Source organism: Sceloporus undulatus, chromosome 1 (genome assembly GCF_019175285.1).
Source record: "Sceloporus undulatus isolate JIND9_A2432 ecotype Alabama chromosome 1, SceUnd_v1.1, whole genome shotgun sequence".
Classification (NCBI taxonomy): Eukaryota; Metazoa; Chordata; class Lepidosauria; order Squamata; family Phrynosomatidae; genus Sceloporus; species Sceloporus undulatus.
In genome coordinates, this window is record NC_056522.1 from 35583750 (window position 1) to 35600758 (window position 17009).

Here is a 17009-nt window from a genome sequence, read left to right on the forward strand (position 1 = left end):
AGAGTACTTAAAGTCTAGAGGTGGGGGCTTTTGGCATAGTGATAAAAAAGCAGATCCCATAGCCATCAAATCCACCCACCTCTGCTGTTAATGTGTTATAAAAAAGGGAAGATCTCATCAAGTGTGGTTTCCTATCTCACTGCAGCATGGTGAAGTGAAAAGCCGCACCTTCTTTCTGAGCAGTTCTTAAAAGGTAAAGCCCTTTCTTCTCAAGTTCAACCTGAGCTTATCTGTACAAAGCATCATCACATATCCAGGGGTATCTGGTGGCCCCCATGCGAGTGGGACAGTGAATCTGAATCTGGGTTCTAGTCCCAACTTAAAATGAGGTATCTAAGATGCTCAATGTATTTTGTAGGGTGTGTGGCTGAGCACATTGGAGTGGTTTTAACAAGTTCAGACTACAATCCAGAGTAGACTCAAATGAAAACCACTGCACCATCAGATCCCTGTTTTTCTGAGGCACATTTGATCTGCGCAATCTCAACTGGAAAACTCTAGAGAATGTGGCTATCTTTTGGTTCACTGAATACTCCAGTGTGGAGGGAGGCACAGCTTTAGGCTGCCAAAAGCAATAGTGATGCAGTGGAGGCACACCTCACAATGTCAAGGTCAGAATTTGAACATCCCAAGTAATTCAGTTACCTGTAGCATGTGATAGGAAGGGATTAATGAAGATGTGTTTCAAAAGGATCCTACTTTGAGCTATTCTTCCAGAAAATACATTCAATGGCTGGTGATTGGGTTGCACCTGACAAGGATGCTGAAGCCAGGGGAGACTTCCTTTCCCCTCCTTCCCCTTATACCTATCCTAAAAAGCCTCACCTTTTGGTACTGGACTGACCCAAGCACCTTTCTCACTACACAGTTATAGCGCTATAGCCACATTAACTTCCATGGTGCCATCCTATAGAATCCTGGGATTGGAACTTCTGCTATATCTTTGGGGGGATTTGTAGTGGTTCAGCAGGGACATTCAGGATCTTCCACCAGAGAACTCTAGTGCCCTCTTCAAGCTACAAAATACAGGAACCCATAACTGTAATTAAAGTGCAATCATAGCACTATAATTGGGTAGTGTGAAAGAGCCCCAGGAAAGAATTGAGACATCAGGTTGGCGGCTGAAAGGGGAGTCATGATCATTGGTCATGCAGTTGGGGGAATTGTGGCATTTCTGGTCCAAAAAAATAATTATTTCAAACTATTTCAACAGTCTGATGGCACAAGCTGTCCAACACAGAACAGAGGTTCTCCGTTGGAATGTGTGTCCTTCAGTAGAATGCTTCAGGAAGAGGCTGGATACCTGACTTGGAGGTCTGAAGCACTTTCTGGCTTTATTATTCTAGGAGTAGGGGGGCTCCTACAGAGCAAGCTCTGCTCCTACTCTTTTACAGGTTGATAATAATTATTATCCTCCTTCTGGAGCTCCAGAAGGCTCCCTGCTTTGTAGCTTTGATTCTTACCTGGCTGTACTTTGTGTATATCTCATTACAAGTTTGTTTGGTACCCTGACAAATGCCTAATGGGAATGGTTTGGGAGTTGGTGTCCAGTTCATACCACAGGCAGCCAGTCTTTTCCAGGCTTTGAGAATGCATGGCATTGCTTCATGATTGACACAATGCATGACAAATCAGCACAGGGCAAAACATGACTTTTCAATAAATGGAAAAAGCCACATGGCTGTTGCTGAGTTGATAAGCAGCCTTAAAGCTAAATGTCCAATTGCGGTGTTAGAGTTTTCACAGAATTTGACATCTAGCTGTGAGTGGAGTGTAAGCAGAGAGCAACAAGGGAAATGTCAGGGAACAAGGAATCAAACTGCTAAGCACAACCTGTTGATTGCAGATTTATAAGTTCACAATCCATTTTGGTTTCAAAAGCTGCAGCATTTTCTTCCTCTTTTCCATGAGCACCAACTTATTTCTTAACAATGAGAACTAGGCAGTTGTATAGGTAGAAAATAAAATGAGGTGAAAATTATTTGTATTCTTGCTTCTGCTATATGCTTTGGATTCTTCGCAGGACAAGAGCAAACATTGAAAATTTGTGGAATGCAGACTGTTCTGTTCAAAGGTCCTCCAACAATTTTAGAGCTCATCATTTTTTTTCACTATCAAGGTGGCTTCCTGATGGTCAGTAGTCTCCCAACTGTAAGATGAAGTCCTTATTGCTGTGAGGTTGTTGTGTTTTATGCAGCACGATGAAAGAGAAAGACAATAGATCTTGAACACTCTCTCATCTCAGTAGCACTTTAGGGACTTCTGGAGGTTTCATCTCGGCAAGGGACCACTGAGGACGTCGTGCCTGGGAATCAAGCCAAAGTTTAAAGAGCAATGTAAGAGAGGACAGACTTTTTCATGGTTCCTCAACACTTCATTCAAATGTTTCAGTTCATCTGTCAGTTTGCTGATCTCTCTTTTCAGGGAGGTATTTTCTTGTTCCAGGCACTCATATTCCTGCAACAGATTATCAAAATAAATAAGGAAGCAATACAATATTTCTTTTGTTTGGGCACACAAATGTTGGATTCATGGTGAAAGAGGGATCCCAGCAGGATTCAACACCAACCTTGAAAAGTAAATTAAAATCATTCATTTCACCCAATTCATAGAATCATAGAATCATAGAGTTGGAAGAGACCGCAAGGGCCATCCAGTCCAACCCCCTGCCATGCAGGAAATCTAATTCACTTTCAGCCAGAGAACCAGCCCTTACAGGACACCCTTAAGAGCCCAACAAACCAAGAGCTTCCAAAACCATAGCCCTTATACCAGAAACCTTTACCAGTTGGTATAACCAAGGCATGATGCCATACTTTCCAGTCTGCAGGGTCAGTCCTGATTAATTCACTGTCCTCCCACTTCTACTGCTGCTTTGAAAATGTCCCACTTTCTCCCTATTCCTCCTACTTTCCCCCTTTGTCCTTGGCTTGCTTCCATTGCTGCAAAGTACAAAGTGCAAATGTAGTTCACACTCAATTAATTCAGCAGCAAGGAGAGGAGGGGAGGAGAGAATCTTCTTCTTCTTCTATTTCATTGTACCATGCTTTCCCCCAAAAAATTGGGATTCAAAGCAGCCTACAGTCTAAAATCACAGTATAATTAAAAATCTACAAAAGTGACAATTAAAATGAAATTAAATTGTTACAATATTAAAACAGTTCATTTGTTTAAAAATAGAATATAATTTAAAAAGATAAAAGCACTTAAAAACCACTTTTGCCCTTTCCATTAAGCTCAGGCAAAAACAAACCTTTCCTAGCTTGTGCATTAATAACTTTTGCCCTCTTGGCCACACTTTAATGTTGTCTGGCCACATGTGTCCCAGTTTTCATCTGTGATAATCTGTGTATGTGATACTAGATTTAATACTGAAACTATTTAGCTGGAAGCATACATATAGAGAGATGTATTTATTTATAAGCAATAAACTTTACAGAGAACCAGAGGAATATTTGGGAAAGTAGAAAGGGGCAAAAATAATAAAACTTAATTTAATCTAACAATATATATCACAGTACAGATCTTATCATTAGCCAGTACAGTGTACTGGTTTCAGCACTGATTTACAGCTCTGGAGATGAGGGTTCAAATTCCCCACTCGGCCATGGAAACCCATTGGGTGACCTTGGGCAAGTCACATACTCTCAGGCTCAGAAAACCCTGTGGTAGATTGACTTGAAGGCACACAACAATAACAGCAACCACACCTTATCAGACCAAAAGGCAACTGCAAGACCAAGGTCTGAGATCCCAGGATTTATATCTGAAATCCATTAGCAGTCTCCAGTAGTTCCCATCAACTGATCACTGGTTAAGTAGCCACAGAGCTTTCATACGTTCTAAGGCCTCATTCCCACTGGGAGGATGAATCGCTCCTGCTTCGCTTCTGTCCCGGTTATAAAAGTGATTCTAAAAAGTCCCCAGTTCCCACTTATGAAAGGGGATCTTTTCCTTACCCCAGTCCAAGCAATTTAATTCACCTCGATTGTAGTTCTCACTGACAGCGCACTTCAGAATCTCTCGTCAATCATCAGCGATGTAAGTGGCTGCCCAGCTTGGAAATGGGGGGGGGAGGTTGGAGGCTGGGCCCAGAGGCTGAGAGAGTGTGAAGCAAGGCCAGGGAGGTCACAGGTGAGCAGGCAAACCAGGGAGAGGACAAAGGGAATCCCAAGTAACACAATTTTAAAATAAAATAAAATAACAGTAATCACAAAAGCACTAGAATGGTTTAACAGCTGCTTGCCTTTGCAAGCAGCTGCTTTGCCAATCTATCGATTTTTCTATAAATTTTATTTTTTTTAAAAAAAAGGACCCAAAAAGGCAGCACTGGGGGTGTCCCTGGGAATCCCTGGGAAGAACACAGGCAAAAAGGGGGGGGGGGGGGAGATGAAGGAAATCCCAGGGAGGACACAGGCAAAAAGAGGAGAGGACGAAGGGAAGCCCAGGAAACACAATTAAAAATAATAATAATGATAAAAGTAATCGCAAAAGCACTAGAATGGTTTAGCAGCTGCTTGCGTTTGCTATTTATTGCTTTTTTGTTGTTTATTGCCTGACTATTCCCTGGTTTTTCACTGGATAATGGCTCTTGTGTTAATCTCATTTTAATCGAGTTTTAATGTCAATTGTGTAGTTTTCACAGATTAATCACTGTTTAAACTCCATATTTTCCCCCATGTGATAAACTCCAGAGAGGATGAATGGACTGCAGGGAGCGCAGAAGGAGAAAGTGGGAGCGTTTTTGTGACCACAGCAAATCACCTCTTGAATCCAGCAAGTCACTACAAGCAGTCCCAACACCCCTTCCACTCTAATGGGCCTGGGGGACCATACTTTGCCCAGCCCTGCTCCAGAAGATGAATTCTTTCTTTTCAGAGAGTATATACATGGGAGTGTTGATGATAGCTAAGTTGTGGGGAAAATCACTAACATCAACCCATAACATCAGTGGAAATCACTGATAAATCACTAAGGTGTCCACTTGCACACTGCTAACAAAGAGAAAATATACTACCAAAACAGAGACAAAAAGGACACAAATCTGCATATATTTTAATGTACACACAGAGGTGCAACTATAGAAATAGTTACCAAAATTTCAACAGAAATACAATGCATCGCCCCATAGTGAGGCAAGATTGAGATAAGATTGACCAGGCAAATGCAGATGTCTGCTCAGTCTACTGTACTTGCTCATACTTGATGAACAACTCACAATCTCATTACATAAAACAGATTATAGATGTTTTACTAAATAATAATAAATAAATGTCATGGTCCTTGCTGTTCTCATTTCTTCTTATTTTTGGCTGGGGTAGCCCTTAAAATAGGTGACACCTTGAAATAGCGGGCACTAGTCACTCCACAAATTACAGAGATAATGTTTATAACTGATTTCCTGAAGTTATATATTACTTAAACTTGCAAAGATTAGTAAGAAAGCAGACCACAAAAACAATATATTTGAAAATAGCTACAGGAAGTGCTTTTTTTAATGAGCTATTTTAATCAAGTTTTAAGAAACAGGAAACAATATTACTAAATTTTTTAAGAGATGGAGAGAATAAGTCATTGGCAAAACATCTATTCAGTTATCCCAGTGGAAATCCATGGACATTCATCATAGCAATAAAATGATGTTAATCATCACCTGCAATTATACTGCTGAAATGAAAACAGGAGTGGATTTTCATAGGAGCGACCATGAGCTTAATTCAGATCGTAAAACAACTTCTTGGACTACAAATTCTTTAATTCAGGTAGAGCAACCCTAATGAAAATACCTAGAGATTGGACTACTCCTACATTTCCTAAGCTCTTACCAGGCTCTTGCTAGTCAAGCCTAAATGAATTTGGGAAATTTCCCTTTTTTGAATTGCAACTTCCAGGCTATGCTGGCTGGGGAATTTGCAAAGATATAGCTGTGTTTGTGTGGAAAATCAGTATGCAAAGCGATCTTGCAGTGCCTTTGACACTAAATCGAGATACGGTGCTGGTGAAGAGTGCTGAGAATTGTGTAGACAACCAAAAAGACAAACAAATGGGTCATAGAGCTGATTAGGCCAGAAATCTCCCTGGAAGCCAAGATGACAAAACTTAGGCTATCATACTCTGGACATATGATGACAAGGCATGAATCACTAGAAAAAACAATAATGCTAGGAAAGGTGGAGGGAAGTAGAAAGAGAGGAAGGATGCATGCTAGATGGATGCACTCTATTAAAGAGATCATGAGTATGAGTCTGCAGGAGCTGGGCAGAGCAGTGGAGGACTGGGGTCTTGGAGATATCTCATCCACAGGGTCGTCATGGGTCGAGGTTGACTCAAGGGTGGTTAACAACAAAAGAAGTTGGTAGCATAAGCTTTTGTAGACTTGAGTCTACTTCCTCAGATGCATGGAGTGGAGGGTCCAGGAATAGACCTATATAAGCAGGCTGTGTGTGTGTGAGAATAGCAATAGAAATGCAAAACGTAGGAGATTTGCATAATTATAGTCCAAAAAAAAAAGGGGGGGGGGAATTTCCCTAAGGCTTGGCTTAATAATGTTAGCTTTTTCCCCACTATTTTCTTTCCCTACTCTCCTCCTGCAAATTCTAATACCAGTCTTAATTTTTCCCACTACTGTGGGCATGGTAGATGACTAGGAGGACTTTGGGTTTAGTGAATCCACAGCACCTTCTGTTTCACTCATTGGTTCTCTTTGAATTGTTGGATCACAATTTCCTTCGTCCTTCTCCATAAATTAAACTACCTTGGTTTGACGGGAATTGCAACAATCCAGATTATCTGGGAGATAACACATTCCCTACCACTGCTGTAGAGGAAGGGAAGAGAGAGAGAGTGGGAGTTGGGCATAATAGTTTTGCAGTGCAAATGTACAGCAAATGTTTAGTTTCCCCCTCAATTTGAATGAGGGTGGAACGTACTGATACACTTAAAACACAAACACACATATACATACATTAAGAGAGAGAAACACTTATGTTCAGCCACTGTGATCAGAATGTGCACCACCTCCATGAAGATTGTGCTGCTTGACTGTACCACATGTGGAGTTGCTAGAACAGATGAATAATCAGCTTTCTTCCATGGAAAAGACAGATTAGTCTCTGGATCTCCACCCTTAAAGGGTTTTTTCTTAAATGGCATTCATGGTTGCTCATAAGAAAGCTTTCAGTATGAATGATAACAGTGGTGGCAAACATTGTTAGAACTTCAGATTTAGTCAACACCCTTATTATAATATATTTGAGCAATTTTCTTGAGAAAGAGCCATACCATAATCAGTGATGTATGCACAAGAGGGTAGCTGGACTTGAAAGGAAGATGGCAAATATAATCTGAGAATGAGAAAGGAGGGGAAAGACAAAGGATCAAGCTAAGCCCCACTAAAGACAATGGAATTTGCTCCTCAGTAAACACCGTTTTGTGCTGTTATACTGTACAGAGGTAGTTTACAAACTTAGGAATCCTGGTTCCTTATATTTTGATTACTAATTCAGGCTTTGAACTGATGACATAATAAATTTATTCTACAGGGATATATATGGCTTCCTAGCAAGGTCTGCAGCAAAATCTTTCTTAGATTCCAAGTGGAACAAATATGGATATTGGGATGCACAAAAGGGAATAATGCACAGTTAATCCACGGTGTCTGAATCCTGAGGGTGGTGGTGTCCTTAGTCACACGGTCAGTAATTACTGTGTAGGTTACAACCATCCATAGAAATTGTATTTCTGATTTCTATGTATGGCTGGACAGTAAAATAAGGTGACAGGAAGAAAATCAACACATTTGAAATGTGATGCTGGAAAGGAGTTCTATGGATATTGTGGACTGTCAAAAAACAAATAAGTAAATGAAGGAGTCTTAAGGCAAATCAGGTTGGAATTCTCACTAGAAGTCAAGATAACTAAATGAAAGCTGTCATACTTCAAACATCTCATGAAACAACATGACTCACTGGAAAATACAATAATGCCTGGTAAAGTAGAAAGCAGTTGAAAAAGTGAAAGACTCCGCTACAAGTGGATTAATTCAATCAAGGAAATCAGGGCCCTCAGTTTGCAAGACCTGAGCTGAGCAGTTGATGACCGTGGCTCTTGGAGGTCTTTTATTCAAAGGATCACTGTATGTTGGAGTCAACATGATGGCAAAAAAACCAACAAGGTCACAACCTCAGTTGTGGCCACAACAAAGGCCATAACCTTTGACACAGGTCAAAGTAGTGAACACCTGACTCTATACCCTAGAACATTCTCAGACCCCTTTGCTATACACCAGATTCTTACCACAGACATGAAGTGGACGCTTCAGTAGATTGTCAGAAAAGCTGTTAAAAATGCAGATCATGTTGAAGAGTGTCTCAGTCTCTTGTGATGTAGAGAAAATGGAAACTGTGGGTGATATAGTTCAAGAGCCTCTGATAACCAAAGGTTGGGAGGAGGAAAGGCTAATGCGTCCCTTCTTTTCTGCTGCAGTGTGTATTCACTTCATTGTTGCTTTGCAGCTGTTTGACAATATCCCACCTCCAAGGCCTGGACACATGGTTTAATTCTCTCCTTGAAATATATTAAGAATAATCTTTATTTGTGTTTATTTCTAGAATGATATCTGTTTTACATGACAGCCAGTGTAATGAAGTGGATTGAGGGCTAGACTATGACTCTGGAGAACAGAATTCAAATCCCCACTCCAGCACAGAAACGCACTTGTTGATCTTGGGCAAGTCACACACTCTCAGCCTCAGAGGAAGGCAAAAGCAAACTCCTATTGGAAAACCTTGCCAAGAAAACCCTGTGATAGGTTCACCTTAGGGTCGGAGATATCTTGAAGGCCCACAGCAACAATCTGTTTTACTGTTACAAGAGTCTTCTGATAGTTTACAATAGGTGGGAATTGTGCAACCCTCTAAAAGTTGTCGAACTGCAACTCCCAACAGCCCTAGCCAGTCTAGTCAATGGCGAGATACATTGGGAAACTGTTGTTGTTGATGCTGTCATTGCTGTTATGTGTTTTCAAGTTGTCTCCAACTTATGGTGACCCTAAGTCAAACCTATTGCAGGGTTTTCTGAGGCTGAGACTATGTAACTTGCCCAAGGTCACACGGTGGGTTTCCATGGCCAAGTGGGGATTTAAACCCTAGTCTCCAGTCTACTGCTCAAACCATTACTACACAATGGCTCCTCCTGGGAAGATACACTCCAACAATATTTGGAGGTCTACACAATTCCCACCTCTTCCTTAGAGACTAATTTTTTTTAAAGAAACAAGCATTCATGAGCCATGATAGCTTATTATGCCACAATAAATGAGTCAGTCTTTTAGATGCCACAGCACTCTATCATTTGTGCCTTAGACTGATACAAGTACTGCTGAAAGTCAGGGTAACAATCACCTCATGGAGTTTATCTGCTTTCTGTGTTTGTTTCTTTCTGCTTCTCTGTGCGGCCACCCTGTTCTTCTCTCTTCTTCTTATTCTCCTTTCGTCGTCTTCTGGTCCCTGGCCAAAAAGAAATCACAAGACTTTCAGTTAGTTAGTTGTTCTTCCACCCTACCCCTGTGATCCCTTAGGATTCCAAAAATGGTGCAATGTTTGTCATCTGCAAAATGGCCAGCCTAACCATGCATTCCAAGATGATTCCACTATACCCATCAGGAAAATGAGGTACAGAGAGTCCCAGCTGAACTACAGTGGATTTTTCTACAAATTTTTAGACTGGGTTGGCTGTTGCTGCATTCGCACACAAGAACTTTTAGAACACTGCTTGGAGAAGGTTTTGAGAATGACCAGACTAAAGTTGTCTACCTTCTTGTGCCTCCCCACAACTACATTTCTGAGAAGGGAATTTTAGAAAGAAACAGTGAAAGACATTTGCCTAACAAATTGTTAAATCAGATCAAGTCAACTGCAAGCCAGACTTAACCAAATTAAGCCAAGGAATCTTGTAGCATCTTTGAGACTAACTAATATAAACCCACTGGATGACCTTGGGCAAGTCACACTCTCTCAGCCACAGAGGATGGCAATGGCAAACCCTCTCTGAACAAATCTGGCCAAGAAAACCCCATAAATCAGAAACGACTTGAACACACACACACAACAACAACAACAACATGCTAAACTAAATTAAAGTAGACTCACAAAAATGGCATGAAATCACAAATATTTTTGGGAGGAGGTTTTATTGTGATTTTAAATGGGAGGTGGCTGGGTAGGTCCAGAGGAGTTATCCATATAAATTACTTGATCAGAGAATTTCAAAGGACTTTAAGAAGCATGTGCCCAAATACCCTAAAGGCACAAAATCTTCTCTGATCTTGGAAGATAACCAGGTTAGTACTTGGATGGGAGACAACCAACAAATACCAGGTGCTGCTGTAGGCTATATTTCAGAGGCAGGAACTGGCAAAACCACCTCTGGGTATTTCTTTCCTTAGAAAACCCTGTGAAATTCATGAGGTCACAAGTAGAGAGGCGACTTGAAGGCACATGCACACACATTAAAAAGCATGAGCTAGGCTGAGAATGAGAAGTTCCAAGCAAATTGTTTTCACAACTTACAGAGATCCATAAGAAAGTGAAAGGGAAGAGGAAATGGTAGGAGGCAAAAGAGGGAAGTTAGTGAATGAGAAGTGTGGATGGATTTTGCTTTCATCTCTGGTTCTGATTGCTATAACAGAGAATACATGCACATGTGGCAGGTTGCTAGTATGCAAAAGCTCTATCCTGGCCTGGCAAGATGAGGCTGAGTATCTTCAATTTTGTTTCTCATTTGTATTAACTAATTAGGTCATCATTAAGACAAGAACTGCTTCATGTTTATATGACAGCACTAACATGCTGGGAGTAAATTTGCTTCTGCTTGGAGAGTGTACCATGCAGCACTTGGAAAAATTATTTTATTTTATTTTATTTTAGGATGACCAGACCCAAGGTTTGCCAGCCACCATGGCTAATACTGGCAGAGGCTTCTGGGAGTTGCTGTTCTAAAAAGTAACTTTTCTAGGTCCTGAATTTGTATTAGACAAAATAGTGCAGAATATGTGCAGTGGAAGGTACCACAGGTAGGGAATGGTAATGTTCCATTCTAGTCCATTTTGACCCACTCACCCTAAGTATTGCAATATTTGCACTTTCCATTTCTTATTTTATCACATGTAACTTTCCATGATTCATGTGTCTCACATAATACATATATTATGTGTTATACAACTTCGGACTTTCCTTTCATCTCTGAGCATGTCAACAGCTGAATATTTTTTTAGTTTGTGTCAGTAGCCAAAGTGCTACTCGTAGTTGTCCCCTGCTGCATCCCAGTAGCTTGCTGAATGTCATTTGATCTGGGAGTGTCATCTTCTGGAACTATGTCTTCCTTCATTTTGGATTGTTTCATCATAGAGTTTTCATGGTAAAGGATATTCAAAAGGGATTTACCATGCTTCCTTCTGAAAAGCAGTAACAAGTGTTAGCTATGGTGTCACTGCCATTGTCTCTAAGAGATCCTCCACCAGTGTCATCAAGGACGTAGCCAGGATTTTAGGAAGGGGGAGGGTCCAAACTAAGTGCCACCATTATAATGGGGCTTGGGTGCAGCGGTGCAGCAGCACACACCATTCATTTTTCTAATGGAAGCGGGGGGTCCGGAACCCAAGATCTCCCCCCTTGGCTACGTCCCTGGTGTCATACACACACACACACACACACACACACACACACCCATTACTTTTGCTGACCAGTAGCTGTTTGGCACATTTATTCTGGCTCTTCAGCAAAAGCCTATCTGTCATGGGAGACCCTACCAGCAGCACTGTTGCCATCAGCATAGCCTCTTGCCTCTTAGGATCACATAGTTCCTCCGCTGTGGAAAGGTAGTGCCATTGGTGGGTACATAACCATATTTTACCTTAATTTCTCTAGTGAACACAACATTTTTTAAACAAAAGTTCATGATCTGACAGACTACAACTCCAATCATCCCCTCTGTTGGCTTGAGGGTGAGGGGTGCAGTAGTCTAACAAATTCCTCCCGTGGCCCCATCTTAGAGATGGTTGAGGATCAACAGAGGGATATCAGGGTTTTTAGTTTTAATTGCTGTTTTTATCCTTGATATTGTATTTTTAATATGTTATACTATTTAATACTGTCTTAAGGGGGGGAGGGATAAAGTGTTTTTAATTGTCATATTTTATATTTTACTGTTGTTAACCGCCCGGATTGGTTTGCCAGAGGGCGGTATACAAATAAATATTATTATTATTATTATTATTATTATTATTTGGAAGGCAGAAGGTTGGAGGAAGCTGCAACAGAGCAAAGGGGCAAATGTAGTATTATCTCTCTCTAACAATCAACATATAGTGCTCAATGTAAAGGTGATCAGAGTTGCCAAGCTGTATGGGTGTGGCTGTGTGTGTGTATGTGTGTGTAAATGAAATGTGGGCTTTGGTGAAAAGTAACAGTAAAAGAAGAGACAGTCAAAAATATTGAACAAATTTGCTATTTAAATGTATATAGAATAATGCCAATGGATTGTTTTTCAAACACTTTGAGAAGTAACAGGAATGAATGATTTTTCAAAAAGTAACTTTCCACATTCTGACCAAGGCCAATATTCTGTATCCTACTAGTGGCTGACCAAATGCCCCCAAGAAGCACACAGAGAAGACACGAGGACAATAGTTGATTCTCCTCAGAGAGTGGTTAATTGTTATTCAAATCTGGAGGCACTACATAGCCATCATGTCTAGGAGTAGCCACTGAGAATGTGATTCCCCCATCAATGTGTTCTCATTCCTAGTTAGCCATCATTACTTCTTGCAGCAGCAACTAAATCCACAAATAAAATAGACTCTGGTTGAAGAAAGATGTCCTTCTATCTGAAGAACTCGGAGAAGGTACTTTTGGGGGCTACAACTCCCAGCATGGTCAAGTAACTATTGCAAACTTTGTGCAAACTAGTTTTATTAGATAGCTCTGAATACTAGTAGTAATGAGATGAGAGGAGGAAAACTCCCTGCATGCAACACCACCCATGATTTTATTCAAAATCTATCATGTCCCTTCCCTGTAGCTTCCTCCATCCTCTAACTAAAAATAAAATAAAGTTCAAATTTTGCCCTTTTTTCACAGGGAAATCACTCCAGTTCCCTTAGCATTGATCTTGATCATTTCTGCACTATTTCTTGGGTTTTATGGTTGTTGTGTGCCTCCAAGCCATTTTTTACTCATGGCAAGCCTAAGGTCATTGGCATCATTGGGGTTGGTATCAACCAGTGTGGTAACCCTCTTGGTGTCAACCCCCATTGACCCCATCCCATCCCATCCCATCCAAAATCCTTAGTTATGTTTTTTTCCTGTACAGTATATCACTAATTCCCATATATCCCGTGACATATGGGAATTAGTGACATTACTAAGGATTCTGTATGGTGTGGTATGGGAGGGGGTCAATGGGGAGTGTAATGGCAATGATGTGACATAAACAACCAGCACAATTAACATTATACCTTTAAATTACAATTTCACATGGGCATCCAAAATATATTTACATATACAAAGTTTCCTGTGGTTAAAGTGAAAATTTGGTTAAATGTGATGTTTCTAAAGTCAATTTTACAAGATTTTTTTGGTTAAATTAAAAAATTAATTTTTGAAATTTGAAATTTGAATTTAATAAAAACAACAACCTGGGGCCTTTCCTTTCTCCTCCCAGTGAGCCTCCCCCCACTCCTGCTACCTCTTCAGCATTTTAATTTAATTGTTTGGCTTTTTGGGACTTGCTGGGAATCTGATTTGATGTCAGTTAATGATCACTTTGGACTTTCCTTTCACCTCTGAGCATGTCAACAGCTGAATATCCTTTTGGTTTGTGTCAGTAGCCAAAGCGCTACTTGTAGTTGTGGGGTCATCCCCTCTGAGGGAATCACCTGGTGTGGTCAGCACCCCCCGCACCCCTTAGTGATGCCACTACCTAAGGTGACCCTATCATGGGGTTATTTTCACAAGTTTCTCCAGAGAGAGTTTGTCATTGCCATCCTCTGAGGCTGAGAGAGTGTGACTTGCCCAAAGTCACTCCAGTGTGCTTTGGCGCTTGAGCAGGGAACTGAACCCTGGTCTCCAGAGTTGTCGTCCAGCATTCAAACCATTACACCATGCTAGCTCTCCCTGGTTTACAAAAGCCTTTTGAAAAGGCTCTTGTAAATTAGGGGGAGCCAGTGTGGTTTAATGGTTTGAGTGCTGGACTATGATATAAAGCAATAAGCATGGAAGGAGTGCAACAGCACCCTCCCTCTCGCACTCTGAGAGAAGCTTCAGCCTTTGGTGGTGGGGGTGGGAATGAGGGGGGGGGGCGGTCCTAAAGAGACTGCAGAAACAATCCAGTTTGAGACCGCTTTAGCTGCCCTGGCTCAGTGCTAGAGAATCCTAGGAACTGTAGTTTATTTTGGCACCAGAGATCTCTGACTCCTCATTCCCACTTATACATAAATCGGTGTGCAATCCGAATCGATAGATTGATTCGACATCGGATAATGGTTTACATTACACTTGCCCCGATTGCATTTTCTGCCATCAAAATAACCCACTTGTGGTTCCCATTCACAAATGAATCAGTTCAAAATGATTTGGTTCCAGCTGGCCGAAGGGGAAATTTGAATCGATTCCGATCTGGTTGTGGTTCACACTTGTGTGGAAACGATTTATCAAAAAAGAAGCAGAAAAAGTCAGTGTCAAAAAGACATGGGTTAAATGGGTCTGGAGCATGCCCCCCCCCCCCCTCGGAATCACTTCAGTGATTTGGATTAAGTGGGAACCAGGGTCGTTTAAACCGGTTCAAACCGATTTGCAATCCAATTTAAAAGGCAGTGGGAATGAGAGAAGACTATATCTCAGAGAACTTCAATTCCCAGGATGATGATGATTAAGATTAATATCCTGCCTTCCTCCCAGCATAGGGACTTAAGGAGGCTATTCCTTAGCAATGCTAGGATTCCCTAACATTGAGCCAAGGCAGCTGAAGTGGTCTCAAACTGGATTATATCTACAGTGTGTTTTGGACCAAGAGAGATGAAGACTTCTGGTCACTCTGGCTGAGGAGGGCCATGGAGGAAAAGTGATGGAGAGGAGGAGAGAGAAAAAGGGGGACATTGTAAAACCAAGTGTGCCTCCTTTCCAGCCCCTTTGGTCCACTGTAGGAATAATCCTGTTTGAGACTGCTTTATTTTATTTTATTTTATTTTATTTCTATCCCGCCTTTCTCCCAAAAAGGGACCCAAGGGTAGCTCACAATATAAAAAAACATTACAACATTAAAAAAAACCAATTAAAATAACCTAATTTAAAACACTAGAAAATTAAAACTTTTAAACATACAAAAGTGAAAACATAATCTCAAAAAGCTTTGAATTGCCCTGGCTCAGCGCTAGGGAATCCTGGGAACTGGAGCTTGGTGAGACATTTTAGCCTCCTCTGTCAGAGAGAGAGAGGGAGAGAGGTCTGGGGCCACAAGACACCCCCCTCCCCGGGGTTCCCTAGCCCTGAGCCAGGACAGTTAAAGCGGTCTCAGACCGGATTATTCTTCCTGCAGAGGGGCTGCAGCCTCCCTGCCCCCCTCCCTTCCCCAACCCACTCCTCATACTTTTGCCTTACCTGAGGAGCCCCTTCAGAGGAAGAGCTCCTTTGCAAAGGGCTGCCAAAGGAGGAGAAGCCTTGAGACATGATCCTCTGGAGGGAGAGGAGCTGCAGAAAAAAGAACCCTCCTTTTACGCACAGAGCCTCCAAGGAAAGGAAGCCAAGTGAGTCAGGCTCTCTCTCTCTCTCTGTGTGTGTGTGTGTGTGTCTTGTGGGTTTGTGTGTTATGTGAGGAAGAAGAGAGTCGAGACGCCTCTCAGTCGGAAAGCCCAGCCAGCAGGGAGATCCCAGCAAGAGAGACTGGTTTCACAGCAGCCTCCCCAGCCTCTCTGGGAGGCTTTCCCTTTGCGCGCCAGTTTGGACCTCTGCAGAGAAGGGCCTCTCCAGCTCCACAAGGCTCTCCTCCTCAGCTTCTCCTCCATTCATCTGGGGACCTTTGGAAACTTCAGCAAGGACCTGGTTGGCTTTGGGAGCTGCTCTAGGGAAGCCCCTCTCTCCTCAACCCCCATTCCCTCTTGTGCCTTCTTCCTGGGAGACAAAGTGCCCCAAGATTGGAGCTGCTTTCAAAAAGAGGGATTCTCTCAGACTGCCATGCCCAGCCTCACGGGTCCCAAGCTCACCTCAGAGGCCACCCCTAAACTGCAGTGCCTCAGCCATGGCTCCAGCAAGGAGTATGTCCATACATTCCAACACTATTGGACCACAGTTAATTAATTAATTAATAATAATAATAATAATAATAATTTGTTTCTACCCCGCCTCTCCAATTAGATGAAGGTGGCTGACAACATTGAAACATTAAAAGGCAATAAAACCAACCCACCTACAGTAAAGTTTTAAACGAGTTTCATTTGAAACCTTTTCAAGAAATCAGAGGACCAATACTAAGGAGGCCCTTTTCCTCCTGCTTCTTCTGCCTCTCACTACGTGTTGTTTTCCATGGCCAAGTAGCGCATTGCAGGAAGTGAGAGAGAAAACCTCGCCAAAACCCAAGCCAAAAATACATCGGCACTGTCACCGTGGTCTGTGGTGTGGGGGATCCTGTAGACCAAACCAGCACTGGTAGAATTGATATTAACGGTGAAAGTCATTGCAAAGTCTGGTGAAAAAGCAGCATTTTTTTAGGTGCTAGTGAACTCTGCAGGAGTGGTGTAAAAAGAGCTCTGGATGCAACTGAAAATGCACACAGTACCACAGCTAGATTTATCCTCATGCATCCTCCTTGGCCACATATGCAGCAGTCATGTAGTTGGTCTCAAGAATATAATAATTTAGGTGAAAGAGAGCATAATGCATTGTAGAATCCACTGTGATCCAAAGGAGACCCTTTGCTTGTCTGAACTGATATAATGCATGCAAAGCTCAAGCTGTCAT

The 17009-nt window shown here is 41.8% G+C and overlaps 1 protein-coding gene across 1 annotated transcript; it reads right to left on the bottom strand.

The window, feature by feature from the left end:
- Positions 1 to 1726: 1726 nt before the first annotated feature.
- On the bottom strand, positions 1727 to 15765 carry BATF3 (basic leucine zipper ATF-like transcription factor 3). The gene is made up of 3 exons (XM_042445754.1): positions 15654 to 15765; positions 9402 to 9506; positions 1727 to 2457 (listed from the first exon to the last, which is right to left on the bottom strand). The coding sequence occupies exons 1-3, from the start codon at positions 15720 to 15722 to the stop codon at positions 2272 to 2274; spliced, it is 360 nt and encodes a 119-aa protein (XP_042301688.1). The 5' UTR covers positions 15723 to 15765; the 3' UTR covers positions 1727 to 2271.
- Positions 15766 to 17009: the final 1244 nt, after the last annotated feature.